The sequence below is a fragment of the Echeneis naucrates genome, chromosome 23, assembly GCF_900963305.1.
Source record: "Echeneis naucrates chromosome 23, fEcheNa1.1, whole genome shotgun sequence".
Taxonomy (NCBI): domain Eukaryota; kingdom Metazoa; phylum Chordata; class Actinopteri; order Carangiformes; family Echeneidae; genus Echeneis; species Echeneis naucrates.
In genome coordinates this window covers 5,365,303-5,387,263 of record NC_042533.1, presented here as the reverse complement: position 1 = coordinate 5,387,263, position 21,961 = coordinate 5,365,303, and the positions used below count along the sequence as shown (strand labels likewise).

General features: G+C 41.2%; 1 protein-coding gene across 3 annotated transcripts; it reads left to right on the top strand.

The window, feature by feature from the left end:
* Positions 1 to 312: 312 nt before the first annotated feature.
* Positions 313 to 20,112, top strand: hgfa (hepatocyte growth factor a). Of its 3 annotated transcripts, XM_029495567.1 has the most exons (19): positions 313 to 488; positions 3,559 to 3,571; positions 3,749 to 3,911; positions 4,040 to 4,152; positions 4,765 to 4,879; positions 8,494 to 8,636; positions 8,816 to 8,936; positions 9,123 to 9,241; positions 11,382 to 11,553; positions 11,746 to 11,879; positions 12,765 to 12,858; positions 14,017 to 14,156; positions 15,475 to 15,507; positions 15,746 to 15,854; positions 15,949 to 16,023; positions 16,742 to 16,879; positions 17,078 to 17,184; positions 17,297 to 17,430; positions 17,533 to 20,112. In XM_029495567.1, the coding sequence occupies exons 1-19, from the start codon at positions 444 to 446 to the stop codon at positions 17,707 to 17,709; spliced, it is 2,145 nt and encodes a 714-aa protein (XP_029351427.1). In that variant the 5' UTR covers positions 313 to 443; the 3' UTR covers positions 17,710 to 20,112. The 3 variants fall into 3 exon arrangements, with proteins under 3 accessions (XP_029351427.1, XP_029351426.1, XP_029351425.1); XM_029495566.1 differs by lacking the exon at positions 3,559 to 3,571 and having other exon boundaries at positions 313 to 507; XM_029495565.1 differs by lacking the exon at positions 3,559 to 3,571 and having other exon boundaries at positions 313 to 507; positions 11,728 to 11,879.
* The last annotated feature ends 1,849 nt before the right edge of the window (positions 20,113 to 21,961 follow it).

Sequence of the window (21,961 nt, the reverse complement as noted above, 5' to 3'; positions counted from 1 at the left end):
TCTGTTAGGATGGGAATGTAATTATAAATATTTGAAATTGGTCAAAAATTAGAATATATCTTTAAGAATGAGTTGTCTTTTGTTGGGACGAATTTTAGAGGACTATTTGTTGGTTTGTGGTTTTGGTTGACAGCGGGGAAAATATGAAATTTTACAAAACTGTGCTATCAGGAAGGTTAATTATATCCAATTTTATTTTGGAAGTAATCGGATGTTGTGCAGTTTCACTGCACATGGCTTGACAGCAATGGAGGGGAGACGCTGATATAGAGAGGAGCACAAACTCCAGAGGAGAAGGGGGTTGAACCGAGGACGTGTGGTTTGTTGGAAAAGTGGCATCTGTGTGAGGAAGGCAAGTCTTGGTGCTGCTCATCAGTCACTCTGAACTTCACACCAGAACAGGCTGTCGCTCCTCTAATCCGGATTCTAACCTGTTCCCAGCCATGAGGACAAACGTATGGATTTACCACGCTTTGGTGTGTGTTGTGGTCAGCACATTGGACACAGGTAAGAAATGAAGAGCTGCCTTTGTGGTGTCTGCATGAACGTTGTCTGCAGTGACTTATTTTGAAAATCAAATTTTGAAATTAATCCCCCCCCCCCCCCCCCCCCCCCTTTCGCCTTTAGCCAATATTGATAATATTGCCAACAAGTTTAAATAAAATACACTGAGGAGTAAAATCTACGAAAAGGTGGAGTAACAATTTTCTCATATTTAAAACTTTTGTTTATTATTATTATTAGTATTTATCCCAAAACGTATTGCAGTAAAAAGATTTATGCACACTTCAATCTGTTTATAGGCTGTTACAGTTCGTGATTCTAACTGACTGAACCTGATCTCAAGTCCATTCTTGCATTGATTCTTGTACTTGTTTGCATTGGCGGTTGATTGGATTTTGAATGTGCCGCAGGAGGTTTTTGACAAATGAAGCCTATATCACCTCCCAAAACGGAAACCTTCTGTTGGAAAACCTTTTGATTACTTTTCTTGCCATGTGCAATTGTTGCGTTTAACTGAACTATCTGTATAAAAGTGTGTCCTGATATTGTGCGTTCCTGACGCCCGAAGGCGCAATCCCGTCAATCCCGTGCCAGCGCGCTGGGTGTTTGAAGTACATCTGCTGATGTTACTGCTTCATCATTAAACCTTTTTATATGGGTCACGGCCAATTCAGTAACAGGCACTCCTGCATCTGCTGGACGAACCCCCCCCCCCCCCCCCCCCCACACACACACACACACACACACACACACACACACGCTTTAAGATCGGGGCTGTGCGGTGACCGTCCCGGCTGACTTGTCACCGAGCGGAGAGCGCCGGATCCACAGTTACCACCTCCAGAGGTGCCGACCCCGACCCCCCCTGGCCCAACCCCATCGGAGCCGGGGAACGTTAAATGGGCGCCCTGGACTGTGGTATTTGTGCGTGTGTCCCGGTAGAGAGATAGAAAAAGTGGTGTGTGTGTTTTGGGGGTTGAACATCTGGCTGCTGAGCCCAGTTCCACTTATTGAGCTCTCTAAAGCAGATGTAATGTCTGCTTAATTCCCAGACAGAGGCACACCTTTAACCTGCTACTTTCCTGTTCTCCACATAATGCAGCGTTCCCTCTGCATGCTGCTAAAATGGGTACATTGTGTGATTATAAATTGTTTCTTTAACAGGAAAGCTTGATTTAAAATACTTGTCCAATCAAATCGTTTGCTCAGGAGCACCAAGGTGTGAGGAGGCAGCAGAGCGTCTGCTCATTCGCCTTTCCTGTCCACATGTTCACCCTGAACTCAATGCTCAGACCTGTTCCTTGAAGCTCTCACCGCCTCCTCTCAATAAAAGTCATGTCTCTCATGCTCAGTCCGTCCAGCACCTATTATTATAATCTCCAACTTCAGCAAATGCTCAGGATCTGGAGATAGCAACAGTCTGACTGCAAGGAAAGGAAGAGACTAAGTGAAATCTAATTGAGCAGCCTGGCCAGACATCAGGGCTGGAACAACACTGTGATGAGTGCCAGATGTGGTCCAGTGGAGCCCAAACATTAATAACACGTCCTCCCCGAAAACCATTTTCAACCACGAGGAGCCTCTAAACGCTCCACAGTTTACAATATCTTAAGTACACACACAACGTCTTGTGTCGGATATTGGCGAAGGAGTACGCTGCTTCAAGTCAGTAGCATGAGATTTTCTTCTGTGATTTATATTGCACTTGCCTCTAATTAACAACTGAAAACTGTTGTACCTAAACACGCAAAGCATCTAATGGATCTTGTGGCAAAATCTCCCACAGAAACAGCATTTACAGGAGAGCACCATTCTGCTGCAAGATGGGCTCTTAACTTGTTCCAGTAGGTAAAAATGAATGATTTGTATCACTGAGGATTTTAGACTTTAAATATGGTTTTGTCCGGCTTTTGAACCCGCTTGGATCTATTATACATTATGCTATGACTTTGCAATGGTATAATTCTCTTTTGATGTTCTTCTTTCCCAAAACAGGGCTCTCGGCAAAGGCCTATAAATTAAACAAGAGTGAATTATAATATGTCCCTTTGCACCTTTGACAGCTTTGCATTTTTTCTCACACTGTGAAAAAAAAAAAAAAGTATATATATTTTTAGTATGTTGGGTGCCAATAGCTTGAGACGATACATAAAACATCCATAAAATTTTATTAGCTAATAGAAATGATGAGAGACATTGAAGCTTTCCCATGACACAGACATCTGATTGCATCTTGTTTTGTTCTCTGTGTTGCTCAAAATGAAAAGGAAGGAACAAAATGTCAGTGTAGTTAAACAGGGGGGGTTCTAATAAGATTTTCATGGCTGGTGAGCAGGCACGAATGCAAAGTTGTTGAATTGAGCTCTGCAGGAATCATGGATAGCTATTAAATTTATCAACAATAACTTAAAACTGTAGCAAACAAATGCCATAAAGTGGTAAAACTGTTGAGAGAGGCTAAGTTTTGGCTCTTTGAAAGAAGTAAAATGTATAATTGATGCTCATGCACACCATATATCTCCAGCTGCAGCTCGTCTGCCTGCCGCTTGTCATTCTGTTTTCTTGGCCATCTTTGCAGTTCAGCACCCCCTCAGCATATCTCAGGGAGCGACACAGGTTTGACGGACAAGTGCCGGGGAGCGCTTTGAGCTGGGCTTTGACGCCAGGCTCACTTCATACTAAATTTTTGACACATTTGTCTGGCACAGCTGAAGCTGGATTTAAAGGAACGGTTGTCTCAAGAGTGACACAGCAGCAGTGTTTTATGGAGTTTGGTTGTGTTGCACAATGGATGTTTCAGCGTGATTCAGCGGGGAAGGCGCTAATGTACCAGGAAACACCAAGCATGAATCAAGTTTCAATTAAAGAACGCAACAGACCAGCAGGCCATTGTGCTCCCTCCTTGCCAAAAACCCTGAAACCAACTATCAAACAACAAGGAAATATCTTTAGTGCTTTGACAAGTTTCCAGCACCTTCACAAAGGACAGGCTGCGTCCTTTTGTGTCCTTTATTATTCGAGTAATGCAATGCCACTGAAGAGGAGATGAAAAAGCTGAATGTGTCAGGTATCCACTAAACTTGGGTTCAGTTACTCTTAGTTACAGACTCTGTCTGACTTGACCATGCAAATTTGTTGTTACTGCCTTCACATAATTATGTTGGACTACTTTAATGAGCAGGATTTACAAGTCAGATGCATATACAGCGAATTGGTGTCATGGTTTGTTTTTATGGTCCTGTAGGTGTCTGTAGGAGGACTCATCAGTCTTTACAGAGGTATGAGAAGACTGAAAGCCACATGCTGGTCTGCACAGACTGTCCTCAGTCCCCTTTGGTACAAAACAGCCGGTCACAGGAACACTGTGCTCGAAAGTGCAAGAAGCACAAGAAAAACTTCACCTGTAGGTGAGTCCAACCTTTCTCGTCTCTTAACCAATGCACATTTTTTCTCCTCCTATATAGACACAGTATTTACATATTTGCGTTGTTTATCATTCAGTCATCTCTCAACTACTTCCCGTGTGTTTCTACAGGGCTTTCAACTTCCAGAGGCACAACAGGAAATGCCACTTGCTTCCCTTTGACCGTTTCACCCATGGTGTGAAGAAGCAGGCCAATGTGAACTTCACATTGTATGAAAAAAAAGGTGAATGTTATCATTTTCAGAGTCTTTGAAAGGTGTTCTCATGAGAACGCACACTTGTAGAGATGGGCTTACACACAGGCAGACTACAGTCAGTGATTGCAGGTTGTGACTTTTTGGCTCTTCAGATTTAAAGGTCTTCAATTTTTCTGTTGACACAATAAAAGCAACAAAACCCCATCACTAGCACCACCCCTCCTGTTTACGCACCCTGGTAGGGTTAATCACACGTCTAAACATGCTTCAGATTTAAGTGGAGTTTAAACAAAAAAAATTAATTGTTTACAGTGGCAGCGCAAAGGCTTTTTCAAGTGCAGGCTGTGGAATCTAGCACTTTAGAATTTACTGCAAAAGTCACTGAAACCCCCCTCCGGTGACATTTAATGAACTTTAGGGAATTGTTTGTTTTAGGAATAACACACATGCTATAAAAAGTCTTATTTACCTTATATGGGAAGATATACTCCAGGTCGTAGGGGCGGCAAGAGAACATCACCGTTTAATGGTTAAAAAGCCATGTAAGCTGGTACACAGAGCACACAGGGGCAGTTTGCATCAAAATTAAAACATGAATGGATGATTTCAAATGCTTTTTATGCTTTTGCCCTTGATTAGATTATATAAGGGAATGTATCATCGGCACCAAGGACCACTACAGAGGGAGGAAGTCCTGGACGAAGTCAAACATCACGTGCCAAGCGTGGTCAGATAATAACATCAATGAGCACACGTAAGTCCTCTCCTCTTGAACCAAAAAAGAATAAAGCTACAAAAAGGGCTAATTTTATCAGGGAATGGGGGGCATTTCACAAGAGGAGGGATGCTTAAAACATTAACTTGTCAGTATGAGTTTTCAGCGGCTCGACTGGAGGCATGTCAGTTGTTTTGAGGGAGGAAAAGGTGTTAATTGTTGATTTCCGATGGCAACATTCCTGAAGCCACTGAAATCAAAAGCTCTAATCTTGAGGCTTCCTTTCACCGCCTTCCTGGATGCGCCTTTTCTATTTGTCTGCACCTGATATTGAACAGGCCCCAGCAGCTGATTTACTGCTGTCCAAATCATCCCCTTGCACCTTGGGGGTTAAGGGAAGGTGGAAGCTCTGAGACCGTTGAACATCTATCCAGAGTTAAGTCAGATTTCTTTCAACACATGCGGGGATGTCCTCCTCAATGAGTTGGTGCATTTTTTTTTTTTCCTTTCTCTTTTCTTGCACTGTAGGCCATCAGGTGTAGCCTGATGGCCTACAAGTTGTTTTCTCTCCGTTGCTACAAGAGAGGCAAGATCAGTGACTTTGCAAAGATGGTCCTGTGCCAGCATGTCATTAGTGGTGCTCATTAGTTACAAGATATTTTAACTGTGATGGTGAGGGAGATAGAGAGAGAGTAACACAGTTTGAGGAAGCACAGAGGGAAGGAATAATTAAAGAATGAAAGTTAAAACATTTATGGACTGAAGTAATGTTTTGTCTCTTGTCCAGCTGTGCACACTGACAGCTACTGACATACCACGAGAAAATACAAGTGCAGAGATCTCTCACAATTAAAACATATTTCAGGGTTGGTCCCCATCTTATCCTCTCCTCTCCTTTCCAAAAGCATTTCTTCACATTTGGAGTCCTTTGTCATTGTTTATTTGACACGCCGTCTCAAGTCTCCTTTCCATATTGCAAATGTAGCGTCCAACAACGCGGCCCCAGCTTGTCAACAACTTTTACCTCTCAAAACTCTCTACTTAAGGGAGATTTAATGCCACTGTGGGGTTACCTAACATGGGACTGTCCCGCTGTGTGAGAATTACCACCATAATGAACCACGCACTGTTTGAGTTTCAGGTAACTATTATTTTTGGCTGACCGATCCCTGTGGGGAAGGGGTGATTTCTCAGGAGGTTCCCTCTCAGGAATGGGCCTTCCACCTGTTGTCTATATTTAGTGTTTCAACCAAAACTGCGTGGACAGAGGAACGGAAAATTGCTTTTCGTATTTATAATAATAGACAACTTCACTGTCATTTATTTATCCCCACAGAGACACTCCTTTATTTTTCTACACATTTCCACTGGGAGGTCTGTTAGCGCACTTAGCTTTTGCAGCTTGGATTGTAATGTTTGGCTTCAAGGAAAAAGCAGAAAGAAAGAAAGAAAAAAAAAACACTCGTTTGCTTCCCTGCCAAGAGTTAAAGGAGCTACTTTGAAGTTCTGCTCTTGCTGCATAGCAAACATTAGCATTAACAGTAAATGTTCACTCTTGTTTCTATCACTCTTTTCCTTCTGAAGTTAGCATGCTATGCAGCTAACCCTGGCAGGTCCTTCCAGGCTGTACGGAAGAAGAAGTGCAGCTCATCAGCTCTTCTAATATTGAGACAATGACTGTCACAAATGTTACAAATGGCCAGTTTTAGAGACTCAAGTGTTTTTAAGTTTGATGCTGCCACAGAAACTGGAAACAGTGGGATCCTTCTAGCGTAGCCCGGTTGATGCTAGGCTAGACTCGATTAGATAAAGCTAAGTGTCTCCTGCTGTAGGTTTAAAAATAACACAGCCACAGTCGTCATTTTCCTCTTAATCAAACGCAGCCAGAATGAATCTTTGTACTTCCCCAAATTTTTAACTACTCCTTTCAAGAGCCTTAAGCTGTTTTTTTAGATGGCAGCTGTTGCCCTCTGTTTCCAAAATTCTTATTTATGTCTTGAACTCCATAAAGTTTCTCCTTGCTTGCATTAATCTCTGAATGCTTTGTTCCTTTGGAAAATGTAGCACTGATGCATGACCATGTTTGTTCCGCAGTCACCAGGTGCAAGTTGCGAGACATTTTGCAGCGGTTACTTCAGGTCTAGATTTCATCTTTAGTGAACTCCAAAATCTGGCCAATATGTGTAGCCAGCCCGGAGAGCGAAGCATGTGTGCATAGTGTCTGCTGCGCTCCGATGGGAGCAGACTTTGGCAAGGAGATGAATAACTGGCCAACATCTGTTAGCACAACATCATTATGGTTAACTTGCTCCCATGCCACGGCCTTTTACGGACTCTCACCAGATGCAGCAGCCTTTTTTTTTTTTTTTTTTTTGAGATGTGAGGAACCTTGTAATTCCATTTATAAATTAAGGATACTGTAGTATGATAGAAATATGTTGAGCTTGTGAGTTACACACAACAGATGTGAGTTTTGGCACTTGGCAGGGAGCTGCTTTTGGAGGGGAGCAAGTGTTTTGTTTTAGTTAAATGCTTAAGTGAAATATTGGTGTTAGACTTAACCCTGTTATATTTTGACACTCTGTATTACCATATGGGTGGAAGATCATCCTCCTTTTTCTCATTTGTTTTCACTTTCTTTTGGGCCAAGTCCTGAGATTTCTTCTACTTCGGGGTTGAATGATGTTGTGCATTAGTGTTGAAGCCTTGCGTAAGCCCCAGGGCACAGAGGGGAGTGCAGAGCAGACCCTCCCAAGTAAAGAGTCATTGCCTGGGGTAGACTGTTCAACAAGCTGCTAAAGGTAGGGTGGACTCCTTTACAGTGTCTTTTTCTTTTCCGGCTCATGTTTTTATTTTCTTTTTACATCACCTAGATCCAACCTTTTTGCTCCCTTTTCCTTTTTAAGCACTTAAGGCAGTCACTTCAGTTGTTTCGTCTCTCCTTCCCCCCTGTGCCCAAACGTTTTGTCTTCCCTCTCTGTCTCCCTGGGTGGGAGGGGGGATGTGGTCAGCATGGATCAGGGGGTGCTGACATGCCAGCTTTTCATCATCCAGTGCTGACAGAAGACGGATTTCACACACCGTCTATTTTGTACAGGCATCCCATGCCACACCCCATTGTTGCATCCCATAGTTTTGGACTAACTGGGCTCTTTTTATTACAGTGACATGATGTAGCATTTGACAGAGAGGGATTAACTTTAAACATGTTCAAAGGTTGCCATTAAATGACCTGCTTGGGCTGCTCCAAATGGTTCGTAGCATTGTTCTGTGCTGTTGGTGGTCACTGTGCTGTGACAGACACACATGAGGGAGCTGGGATATGGTAGGAATCAGTAAGGCAACCATGCCAAAGGTGCAAACCTGGAAAGGAGAAACATATTGATTTAGTTTGTATACGTTTGCTGTGACGGCTCATTCCAGGATTTAGAATGTAACCTTGCCACATTGAAGGCGCCACAATTTCATGGAACAAAGCTTACATTTTAAGGTAAATGCGTTTTGAATTTATTTGGTTTGTTACTGAGAGCAGTAGCAGACAGGTACTGTGTATACTACTGGGGCGGCCAAGTGTGCAAGTACTCCCTAAATTATATTTATATAGCTTACGGTATCAGTTAACACCTTCAATAAATGTGTCTGCTCCTTTGTAGGTTTTATCCTGATAGGTACCCAACACAAGACCTGAGGGAGAATTTCTGTCGGAATCCCAACAACGATCCTGGTGGTCCGTGGTGCTACACCACAGACCCAAACGTACGAGCTGAAGAGTGTGGGATACCACAGTGCTCAGAGGGTAAGACCCCTGAAACCAATACGAATAAAAAAGATTCAACCAGATTTAGATTCATGTTATAAAATGATGAGTAACAGGTGACTGAGCATTTAATCAATGCTTCTATTTATGCTTAGCTTTTGTTTGTATTCATTACCTGTTTCACAAGATTTCGATAAATGCTGTTTCTTTGTTGACAGAAGTCTGCATGACATGTAATGGGGAGGATTATCGGGGCAAAATGGACCATACAGAGAGCGGCAAGGAGTGCCAGCGATGGGACTCAGCAAGGCCTCACAAACACCACTTCCAACCCAAAAAGTAAGCTGCAAAGCCAATAATCACATGCTAACCTTTCTCATGGACAACCAGCACACACCCCATGACAGATGCTTACATAAATGACGCTAATACTCAAGAGAGGCAAACCTCACCAGTTGTTATGACTTACTTCTTTCTCTCTGAAATGTTCTTCCTTTCCTGTATTCTCTCTGTTTCCCCTCTCAGGTATCGGGACAAAGATTTAAAAGACAACTACTGCCGTAACCCAGATAATCGTCTCCGTCCCTGGTGCTACACCATGGATCCCAAAACTCCATGGGAGTACTGCAACATCACCATGTGTGGTACGGACGTTTGTACTGTGTATACTCAGATCTGAGGCGTGGGCTTTTATGGACAAAGTCTTCAACAGAAACGAAATCAGCAGGAGACTAAATTATTGTTATACTCTGATGTATTACTCATATGTTGCTAGTTTTTCTCAGCATCTAACGCTCTCACAAACACGGTTTGGAATCTTGTGTGAGATTCAAATATGTACTTTTTGGATAGATGGATTCCAGTTTGGTTCTATCAGAAGGTGGCTTGAGTGCGTCAGGGGGTTTGTTATTTACAGGACATTTGTGGTTTTGAGGTTCTTGTGGTCAGCTGAGTGGAAAAAAAGCCCCCTTTTCTCTCCTGCAGAGTTTCATAAGACGTTTGTTTACCCGACTTGGTGTTTTATGTGGTCCTTGGCTTCAAATCCTCCTACCTCAACGAGGGAGAGTAAATTGGTTGTTTGTTAATGGAAGACACCGACTTCAGAGATGCAGAAGTGTTTTATTGAGACCATTCACAGATGACAAGGAGCTATAAAGGGGGGGTGGGGGGGTTACAATAGAGGGTACTATACTATGAGGTCTCACACAGCCACTTCAAGGCCTAGTAGCAATTTTAGCTGTGTGAAAATGGGCCCCCAAAGTCTTTGACAAATATAGACAAAGGACAAATGTGTGGAGAGTAAAACAATTGCAAATGCTTCCACGTACAGTCGGAATCAGATGGTCAGCAAATAATGCGATGTGCATAAAACTCCCGCTTCAGGGAAATAATGGACTGGCATGTGAAATAACACTCCAGCAACATCATCAAAACAAATGAGGGGTCCTGCATCCTTCCAGTGGATTTCAGAAACTTGAAGAATCATTGCCAAGGCGCAGCAAAACTCTTCCTGACGCTTGTGGTAACCAACATCTTGCTGAGGCGATATCCACACAGCTAACAGCTAACAGTCAGCTAACAGTGTTGAAAGCAGCATGAATTAGTAGAGACAAGTTTTACTGGCCTTGTTGTTTTTGTTAATATGTGTTGAGCAGTTAAATTCTACTTCTTAAGTCTACAAATGTCTTTGCTTTCTCGGCTCATAACATTTTCTGCAACTAATCAGCTGAGTACAGCTGAGAGCAGAAAGACTGTTTCATGTTTATTCCAGTGTGCACATGTCCAGGGTCATTATGTATGTATTCATATTAAATGTAAAAGACAGAGAAAAATAAAATTGAATGGGTGTCAAATAGGTCATACAGATGGAGAATTTCATTTTTTCACAATGAAATATTCCCACATGCTCACCCACAAACACAGAGAGCATCTCTCTTTGTTTCTTTGTCTCTGGCAGACACACACACACATGTGTACTTTACAGTACATGTTATGATTTACAGCCAGGGTGGAGGATCTTCATTTGTCCAGATGTGTGTATCCCCTCAATCCCTGCCCTCAGAAAGATAAAAACCACTGACCTGTACTACACAGCGCGAATGGACACTGGCATGCCTTACATCAAGCCAAGGAATCCTTCTTTTCCACTCGCTTTCTCATTTCTGCCTCAAAACATTCTCTTTCCTCCTCCATCTTTTCCGATCTCATTTGTCAAAGGCTAAAGAAACAGAGACAGAAATCTGGAGGGGAGAAGTCGCTCCCTTTGAGCTGCTATTCCTGCTCTGCTGAAAAGCAGAATTCCATCTGAAAATGTTTGGAATAGTTTTCCGGTGGATAAAGTTGCCCCTGCTTGGATGTGATATCTTAAGCTGGAACAAACAAACTCACCCAAAGCTGAATTTTGAGCTTGAAAGGTGTCTTCCTAAACATGATGTTTTTCTGAAGACAACCTGTGACATTTTGTGCTGTGAACATGTTAAGTAACTACATATTGTTGTGAATGTGCTTGCATGCAAGAATGTGGGGCACCAGTGTTATGAATACACAGAAAGGTTCCTATCACAGTTGAGACTAGGAAGCCGAGGGGGTGCTACTGTTTTTGATCATCTGTCTCTAGGTTAAACATGACACATTCTTCTGGGGATTAATATCTCCCTCCTTCTCTCCCTCCCTTCTCTCTACCCTCACTCTTGGCATCTCTCTCTGTAGCGAATTTCTCTTCCGTCTTTATCATGCTGATATTCACAGTTCAAATTTCTATCTGTCTTTTTCTGTCTTTGCCAGAGTCTGATTCCAGTGAGGACGCAGATGTCAATGTAACAGCATCCTGTGTCCAGGGAAAGGGCACAGATTACAGAGGCACAATGAATGTCACTCCTGAGGGTGTAACATGTCAGCGCTGGGACTCTCAGTTCCCCCATAACCACTCGTTTCTCCCTCAGAACTTCAAATGCAAGTGAGTAAAGCTTGTCTCATGGCAGCTTGGATTCAGTTATCTTTGCTGTGTTAAGGAGGTGATTCTTTCATTTTGTCTAGTTAAATGTTGACATGCCAAAGTGATTAAAGTAAAAATTTGTGTAAAAAAAAAAACAAAAAACTTCAGTCATCAGCACCATCATTTAAATTGTAGTTTGTGTGTGTGTTACAGAGATCTCGGTGAAAACTACTGCCGTAACCCTGATGGTGCAGATTACCCATGGTGCTTCACTACGGACCCTAATCAGAGGATAGCCAAATGCACCCACATCCCCAGGTGTGATGCTGAGGTGACACAAAGAATAGGTAAATTCTGAACAACTGTACTTTAAAAGGAACAATTTGATAATATTATGAAAGTTTGGATTAAAATTGTCATCATGTCTGTGCAATGTAGGCATTTTATTATTATTATTAAAGATATAGCAACTGAATTAGCAAACTTTTGAGGTACAAGTTGGCGGGATTGCTTTTACCTTTTGACACAGTCAGGCATGCCATTTCCCCCTGCTTATGTTAAGCTAAGCCACATCTTTGCCTTCCAGACATGACTTGGGTATAGATTTTTGCACTCAATAACAAAAATGTCAAATTAATCCTTCAAAGCCTGAAAGTAATGACAAATATTTTGAAAATATTGCCATTTTGTTTTTTGGCTAATGTGATTGGAACAATGGCGTGCACTTGAAAAGATATGTCAATGTTTTTTCAAAGGGAAATTGCTAAATTTGCATATTGCTCCCATTGGGCTGGGCCACTTGGCAACATGTTCTCCGAGGTATTCATTTCTTGGAAGAACAAAAGCACCAGACTTTGGCAAGATCGCTCGTTGTCATTTCCCATGTTTCTCTGCTTCTCATATTCAGAAGACCACACATGTCACTAAGTGGCCAGTCAGTTATTCACTATAGAACCTCCTCTGATTCTCGAGGCAAACACAAAGTAAGGTTTACATTTTCTATTACATTTGAGAACCACCAGTTACGCTGGGGCCCTTGACATTAAATCGATCCAAACCACAAAGAGAAATCTCTTCCTTGCCTCTTTACATACATGAGCCTGTGATTCTGAGTATGTCTGCTGAAGGATTCCATTGAGGTAGCTGAGAAACTGCTGGGTTCAGTAATTCTATGCGCTCCGAGGAATATTTAACAAGGTGGTCTGAAATGACTTTATCCTGCGTTTCCTCAGAGTGTTACGAAGACATTGGAGAGACGTACCGGGGAACTTTATCCATTACTCGGTCTGGGATTCCCTGTGCAGATTGGTCACATCACATAATCAGGTAAGAAACTAATTTGTTCTGATTATATATGTTATATATGTTTCTCCTCCTGCTAACTTCCATCCACGTTTCAGTTGAACAAGATATCCTGAAATGTTTCCTAGAGAGGCAGACATTCATTTCAGTGAGTTGATATGTGTTTGTTGACACCTTAGCTCCCATTGCCTTGTGAAAATCCCTTTCATATGAATGAAGCTAAGCAGTGAAAACAAACAGCAAGAGGAAATCAGGGGTTCCTCAGGGGTCAATTCGAGGCCCAATTATTATTCATCTAACTGACGAGAGGAAACCCTGGGGTTCTCTTTGTGTGACCCATCTTGACAGAGAGGTTGCCAACCACAGGGTTGTTGCTTCGTGCTGAAGTCAGGCTGTTGGAATTACTTAATTTATAGGAATTTTAAAAGCCAAAATGGCACAGACAGATGGACATGTTCCAGAGCTGACCCCTGATCCCAGGAAGTGCTTTCTGAGGAAGCCAGATCAAAGCCAATCAGCTCCCTTGCGTAGACTGCAGCCAGTGAGTCTACCCTGCTCAAGGTTAAGGGTCATCCCAGAAAAAACTGCTGAGAGCTACAGCTTGTTTAACATTCTCCTGGGAAGTGAAATTATCTTCACCTCCTGACAAATTGTTGTCTATGGCTTTGCATAATTTTTACCACATAATTGCTTTTCAAGGATATATGGATATCTTAGAAGATTACATTAAAACCTTGTAGAGCCAAGGGGATCACAGCAATAAGACACAAAATTACATGTGAATTCCTACAGTGCGGGAGCACAACCAAGTTGTTCCATGGAGGATGTGGCTCCTACTGGTCTGAGCCCTCCTGAATGCTTAGAGTGCATACTTTTATACTCCCATGAGCACTCTTCACACAACTCTCTCCTTCTACGGGCTCAGTGCAGTGAATCTAGAGGATTCATTGCACTATAGGAAAGCCAGAGTCAGACTTTCCAGGCTTACTGTAATTTCTTACAGTGTGTATGATCTATATAGGCATAACAGTCCATGTACGACTCCATGTATGCACATTCTTGCATGTCTTTAATGTGCAAGTGTGTATGAATCTAAATGAGACATGGACCAGTGTCAGTTCTGATACACTGTGTGCAAAATAACAAATGGAATATGAGAATCTGTATTTGTGTGTTTTACAGTGGGGATTCTCACTCTACAATATCCCATGTAGGGTTGGAGAAGAACTACTGCCGGAACCCAGACCGAGACAAACACGGCCCCTGGTGTTACACCAATCCAAATAACCGCTTGGCCTGGGACTACTGCAAACTGAAGCACTGTGAGTGGTTAAATAACATTGTCTATTCTAATGTGGATCTCTCAAAAAGTAGATACATCTGTTTTATGTCAGCTATAAATGTGAGCAGGCTGAAAATGATGAACAATATTGATCCATTTAGCAGGCACTTAAAGGAGCAGTTTAACATTTTCTTTCTTGCTGAGAGCTACTCAAGGAAACTGATGCTGCTGTCATGTCTGCATAGTAAATATGCTAGAACAAAACTACTGTACAAACAAAGCAAACTTGTCGTTACCTCTTGTTTCCAGTCTTTATGCTGAGCTAATACTGATGCCACTGTGCAGGAATAAGGGCATTTTTCTTCTCGGCTAACTTTCCGAACAAGATCAGAGGCATTGCACACGAACCAAAAAATGGCAAAATTAGAATCCTGTTGGGATTTTGTTTAAATGTTTGTTGGGACAAGTGAAATATTAACAGAACACAGAACAAAAAGTTGGCTTGGTGCGAAGCAAATTTACCACATTTTCATTTCCTCACAAATTAAAGCAGCTTGTCTGCAACACACATTTAAGTGGGTTAGGTCTACTGTCAAGATATGAATCACGTCAGCAGAAAGTGTTTTTTGTAGACAATCCAAAAAAAAAACAAAAAACTCTAAACTGGAGGAAGTTACTCCAGTGACAGTTTGGGATGATTTGTTCATGATCAGCATCTCGCTTTAATCCTGCAGGTATATTCTGAATACATATTTCATGAGCCTATTAGAGTGTACAAGCAGCACTCCTGAAGTGTTGCAGTGTCGGACTATGAATGAAGTACAATCAAATAACTCAAGTGACTTGGCTTTGCAGGCTTTATCAACTCCAATGAATATGTTGTAACTTTTATTTCATGCAGCTTTGCTGATGGATTACGTAATGTGTTAGCTGTGGTTTTGTCCAATTGGCAGAGAATACATGATGCTCAAACAGCAAACAGATGCAGGTCACTGCTGCCATCCTTTTTATTTGGGAAAACATATACTCAAGCAGCTGGACCCTACATTTTCTCTGCCTGGTTTCAATCGGGTCACAATGAAGAGCGTCTTTGAATGCCGGCACAATAATTTCCATAATGTAAAACATGTCTTCCATGAGGTTTCTGAGGTCTTGAGCAATTTTTTTTTCTGCGGTTGCTAACTGATATAGCCTCAAACAACGATTCAGATTGCGTCATGAGTCTTAGTAGTAAGTCGTAATAGAGAAAAGAAAGGTGTCTTTTTTTTCAATGAGTTTTCATGCTTTTTGTATCAAACAATGTATTCCTCTGCTGCACACTCTCCTCTTACTGGTGGGCTTTTCTTTACTTCTATCAGGTGAATCAGCTACAGTGGCTCCTCAGCCAAATAGTGAGTATAATTTTTGCTTATCCGGCTTTGACCAGTCTAGTCCTCTTCCCCTTCCTCTTATCTCTAATCTTGTCCCTTTTCCTTCAACTCTTTATATCAAATCCATCTGTTGTTATTTACCTAACTAAACAAATCATATTTTATGGTTGTTTTTAGAAGTTTTATTAAATCGTTTCCCATTGAAATGCAAATGATACGTCCATCTAACATATGGTATCTAATGTGTCTCCTTGTATAGCTTTAAGCGGTCCTAAGATATCATGCTTTGTGCATATAAACACCAGAATAGTTGGAGGACATCAAGTGCGAGGCAGAGATGGCAGCTGGGTCGTAAGCATCCAAAGAGAGTCAGTCATTTTATTTCCCTGTACTTCAAAAAAATCTGTCTATCCGTCCTTATTTTACCTTCTGTAATAAAAGTGTCTTCTTAAATTTCCTCAGGAAGGTCCATTTGTGTGGTGGCTCACTGATCAGAGAAGACTGGGTTCTGACAGACCAGCAGTGCTTCACCTCCTGGTAATGCTCCACCCTCTGATACTTCCTTCTGAAACGTTTTCTCTCATTTCACCTTCACCTTCCCCTTTGTGCTTCACTATTCATGTACATATATCTCTATATCACAAAAATGCTTCTTTTAACTATGTTCAAAGTTGAGATACAGGCTGGATCCTGTTTACTAAGACTTACCCCCCCCCCCCCCCCCAACCCACCCCCGAGACAGGCCTGATCTTCAGTTCAAACAATAGTACGGGCTGGAGATCTGTTTAACTTCTCCGTTTGTCAGAGCTACTCATATACTATGCATATAGTATCTCTGTCATCTGCAGGGGTGGCTTTAATGAAAACCTCCCTATCTCTGTTGTAATGTATCATACCATGAGTATTACATATGGTGTAGATCAGCAGCTTTTAGCTGATATTTTGAGCAGCAGTGCGTGCTGTGGAGGGTGGCACAGTGTGTCTGAAACATTCTCTCTTGCCTTTTCTTTTGGTTTATGAAAAAATACTTTAAATTTACCAATATTGAATAAACATCTTGTATTTGTTCTTAGAGGAACTGTGTTATAAAACTTTTTATAAATATTTTCACTGACCCCATGTAGTATAATAGTGACTCAACCAAATCGAAATAGTTAGCTTAATTAGTTTAATCACCGTTCCTTAGGACTGGCAGCCCGTCTTGCAAGTTACAACACTGAGGTTTCTAACTCACACTGGTCCTTGTGGTCATCAGTGTTCCAGATCTCCGGGATTACAGTGTGCAGGTTGGTCTGCGACACCTCAATGAGTCATCAAGCCACCCAAGACTTCGTATCTCTCGCCTTATTTGTGGTCCAGAGGGCTCCAACCTGGTTATGCTGAAGCTAGCAGAGTAAGTTCTCATCCACATTGGTTAATTTCTTAATAGGTTTTTAGGCAAAGGTTTAGTATTTTACCAGCCAAAAACAATGAATAGACCTGTTTTCATCCCATCCAGTAGGGTTATTTTATTAATGATTGTGGTAATGGTGGCTGTTGCACACAGTGTAATTAAATTACTGTATTTAATCGAGTGTCATGTTTGTTGTAGTCCTGCGCCGGTGTTGGAGGGTGCCTCCACTATCCATCTTCCAGTGAAAGACTGTCACATCCCTGAAAGCACCAACTGCACCATGTATGGATGGGGGGAAACCAAAAGTACTGCCTACTTTCACCAATATGCCATAGCACCTAACATTTGAACCATTCAAACAAAATACATGTGTGTTACCTATAAAACTCACTGGTTTGTGTATTCTTCTTTGTTCAGACACAGGCTATGATGAGGCACTGAACACTGTAACAATGCCGATGGTCAACAATGACATGTGCTCACAAATCAAAGGGGATACTGGAGAGAGCAGAATATGTGCCGGTGGCAAGAGAGGAGAAGGGATTTGTGATGTAAGACTCACAAAATGTTGTTTCTCTCGTAATAGATGAAAAGTAAGTATGATTTAATATAATCAGTGTTAATGTGCTGTCTTTCTATGAATTTTCTTGCAGCGAGACAATGGTGGTCCGTTGGTCTGCCAGGAACATGAGCGTAAAGTCATTATTGGTGTGAGCATCCAAAGGACAAAATGTGCCTCCTCGCAGCCTGCACTTTTTGTCAACGTTGCTTTCTACTCAGAATGGATATACAAAGTGTTCAAACTTTACCCCAGCTTGGAGTGGAACTAAAACATTGTGGTGTGAAAATCAGCTCCACGCAGGACCGCACCACAGCCTGCTAGAAGAAGGCCAACTGTGGGCCAGAAAATTCCAAGACCCCTCCATGACCTCTCCAGTTTGGACCACGGGGGAGAAATTTGGAAAATCACCTTTTGGAAAGTGGCCTTTTTGGGATTGTGTGGCTGAATTTGTCATTTTGCGGCGAGGACAGAGACAAGTGGTTGAAGACTGGATTTAGTAAGAAGGAATCTCACCCATTTGTCCTCTTTGCAGATGAAGACATCCAAATTGTCAGCCTTAATACCAGTTTTACAACCTAAGTCCCAGGCACATGGACGGTGTAGCAATTATATTTTGACATGTTCAGAATTTCTGAAGCCAAAGATAATGAGAATGACACCTGTGACACAGTATTATCTCCTGGAATATACTTGAATATGGACAGAACCCAGATCCCTGTTGGATACCACTCAAGTCAGCCTTCTGTGACCCAGGGATCTCTTTTTTTTCTGTGTGGACCTGGACTACAAAATACAACACAAACAAAACATTATAATCCCAATCAATTTGTAAATCCAAACCTGCAATTGGCTTTGGACAAACCAGTGGTTAGATATATGACATATACTATTGCTGCTTAAAAAGCTAACTGCAGCAGCCTTGGCAAACTGTTTAGTGCTAATTGTGTGCAGTAGCCGGACTACCTTTTCCCCAGTTAGCTGTAACTGTTAGTTTCCCCATGAGAGAGTCTAAGTAGGACTGAGCGAGCTGCTCTAAATCTTATGCTAATATTTGAAGCATGAGAGAGAGAAGAGCCATGCCAAATATAACATGGTTATTTGGTCTCCAGTTTGGAGGGAACTGTGGCCCCTGGCGGGCTGTGTGTGGTCAGGAGGATACTTTATATTTTTTTTTATTTCATGGAAAGTGACTCCTTATGTACATAACTGCAGATTTATTAAGTATGTTTCCGCCATGCTGTAAGTTTTTATAGGTCTTATAGATCTGGAATATATTTGGTTTTCTTGGTAATGTCAGATTGGCTTCATCCTGCCTCTGATTATGTTTAATATTTAAAGAGACTGGTAGTTTGTTAGCAATAGTTAGGTATTTATTTTTTAATCAGCCAAAGACGTTGCAGATAAATCAAGATTTTGGTCTCACGCCTGTTTTTTACTTTCATCTGATTGTCATTGTAAAGATGACAGCGGGGCAGCTCCATGGTGCAACAGTTGGCACTCCTGTGTGACCTGAGTCCCCAATCCAAAGACATGCACGATTAGATTACTTGATGACCCTCAATTGTCTCATAGTTCTGAGCATGAACAGCTGTTTCTCTGTACCCAGCCCCCCTGCCATCCTGGGTGACGACTGGGTGTGTGATTCCCAGGTTAAAGCAGCAGACACAGAAAATACAAAATAGCATCTTTAATTTAGGTTGGTACTTTTAGGGATACTTTTAACTTTTTATATTTTAGGAGCATTAACAAGTAAGTGAAGGTTGAGCATCCATCCAATGTACAGGCATGTGCACACATGAAACGTGAAAAAACTGTCAAAGATGTGGCAAAGGGTGTTCTTATTGTAGAAATAAAGACATTTGGGCCCAGTTATTTCAGCGATGATCTGGCCCAGTCAGTGTGGAATGAACCACTACAGGAGGTAAGAAATCAATGGCTTCCTCTCAGCAATGTATCAGAAAGCAGATGACCACTCCCCTTTTTATGAATGTGACTAATCAACACTTTCTGATCAAAGTTGAACTGCATTTAAGCTGGAACAAAAATGCTTCTCTTTTCACCACAGTTTCTGGCCAAACCTTTTTGCCGTAAATACTCTAAATGATGAGCCCATTCACTGACGGCAGCGTATTTTAGTGTTAGTATGTTTGTGTGGCTCGTACTAGACAATTAGAGCATGAAATTGATTTCTCAGCTCCAAGATGACTGTTCTGAATATCGCATGGAAAAGGTTACATACATGAACATTATCCAATAATCCCCTAATTGCCTCACACAGTTTACAGCCAAAGTGAAGATCTGCGAAGCGGCAATTTAAAGAAAGCACGCATCATTTCAGACCAGTGACTGATTACAAAGATGAAGCCAAACGCCAAACACCAAATATTCTTAGTTACCAAGCAGGTCGTGTGTGTTGCAAATTGATACAATGTCTTTTCAACCGCGCTCTCATGGAGCTGTAACTGTTATTTAATTTACCTTTTTGTAAATAGCTTGTAAATTACAGTATGTAAGTTTTGTAAATATCCTACTTGAGTATTTTTACTTTATGATCATTCTGTTTATATGTTTGTATAATGTAAACTTTAAATATTACAGCTGCTATTTTGTGATAGTGAGTTTGTTTATATCTATGAACCTTTCTAAATTTTGTAGCCTTTGTATTATTCCTATTTTAATAAACTTCATGACATCACATGTAGTTGTGGGCTGCACCTCTGTTCCTTTTCTCTTGACGTCATCCTCCTGAGGAAGATGCTTCCAACATTCAGGAAATGTTTACCCAGTTCATAACAGTGCTCTAGGCAGCATCATTCTAGTGAATGATAAATACTCTTAAGTTGTTGAAAGCGACAGAGGTTATCCATACAACCACTGAAGCATAAATAAAAGCATGTTGTAAGAAACATTTGGATAGCAGACTTGGACATCCCAGACTGAAGTGACATACAGTTGTACTTGGATAAGCTTTTTAGAAACTTCTGGTTGCTCAATGTGAGATAAGATGTAATGAATGTTCCTTACGGAGGGTTACAGTTTGTGTCAGATTGTTATATTTAGAAAAAGAAAAAATTGTCATTGCTGTTTTTTTTCGTTTTGTTTGTTTTTTTTCTTTTAATGATTTATTTCTGGTATAATCACATTAAGTACCAGGCAGAATGAGTACTTTCAAAAGTACTCATTCTTCCAAAAAAAAAAAAAAAAAAGCTCTTGTGACTGTTATATTTTAATACATTAGATTCATCATAGTGATGCATCACTATGTCAGCAGCCTGTTACTGCTATCATGGTTCAATGGTTCTGGAGTTAGTTTGTCCAATCTTTCCCAATTTAGCGGTCCTGTTCCTCTGAAAGGTTACAAGATAAACCCAAAGGGTCGTGAGATGATTATTATAAAAGAAGAAAAAACAAAAGTTCTGCAAGACAAATGTGTATTCACATTTTAAGCAAATTTTTCTAATTAGCTGTGTTGTGAAATATCTGATCATTTGACCATTTGAGCCCTGAAAGGTTGTGAAACCATGTGAACACATTAGAGGGGGAAACATTTTTTTATGGAAAGGATAACAGACAAGTTCCCCCTAATTAGACACAGCTTTTTCTGTCACAGTCTCAACCCAAAGATGCTGGGACCATTGGTTTACAATGGAAACAATCCATGTAAAATCATTTTTAATTTAATTCTGGCAGTTTTTAATGATAAATGATAGTGACTGTTGCTGTCAAATAAATATAGTGGAGTGATATTCTGCATCTGCCCGTGATATAAAGTAACATAAAACAGAAATACTCATTGATAATGATTATAACAATAACACCAAAGGACTTAACATCATTTTCTGTCATCAGTGGTTAACCCCCCTGACTACAATCAGTGACGTTAAAACTGGCCTAAATTTATGTAGGATAGAGAAAATGATACGCCAGATTTCTTAATATAGCAAAAAACAATTCAGAAGGCTGACAGATGATTTCTTTAACAGTAGAAATTACAACACAAAAACACACACACTGTCTTGCGGCGATGAAATCTACCTATGTGGCCTCAGTGTTAAATTTCCAAAAGGTCACTTTTCCAGTAGGCCACTTCCATGTTGCTGACCAAGCTTTATGCCTTCTGAACCTAACATTTCCCCCGCTGACCAGTTACTGAGAAACTCAAGCGTCTCACCGTCTCCTTGCTGCAGTAAAGGGATATGAAGGAATTCAATTCCTCTGCCCTGTTGCAGTCATAAAAACTGATACCGAGCGGACCAGATATCAGATCATGTTTAGAGTTTTTGAAGCTATACTTTTATAGATTTTCCCACTGGCTGTCTGTGGAAAAGAAATCTTGGAGGAGCGCCTGAACCGCCTTCTGCTCTCAAAGACACAGCAAGCTCAAGACTATAAAAGAGATAACTTCCATATATTATTATAGTGGTCACCTTAAATGATCCATGGAACCATGATTTATGTTACTCAGTGCATCACTGACCAGGTATATTGTAGAGCTTCAATAACATTATCCTTTAGCAGTA

What these genes read in the sequence shown, in the direction of transcription:
- hgfa (XM_029495565.1), top strand. Translation starts at nt 444, where the DNA reads ATGAGGACAAACGTATGGATTTACCACGCTTTGGTGTGTGTTGTGGTC. An exon ending in GATACCACAGTGCTCAGAGG is followed by an intron (nt 8,637 to 8,815) that starts GTAAGACCCCTG and finishes CTTTGTTGACAG; the next exon opens with AAGTCTGCATGACATGTAAT. An exon ending in TGGATGGGGGGAAACCAAAA is followed by an intron (nt 17,185 to 17,296) that starts GTACTGCCTACT and finishes TTCTTTGTTCAG; the next exon opens with ACACAGGCTATGATGAGGCA.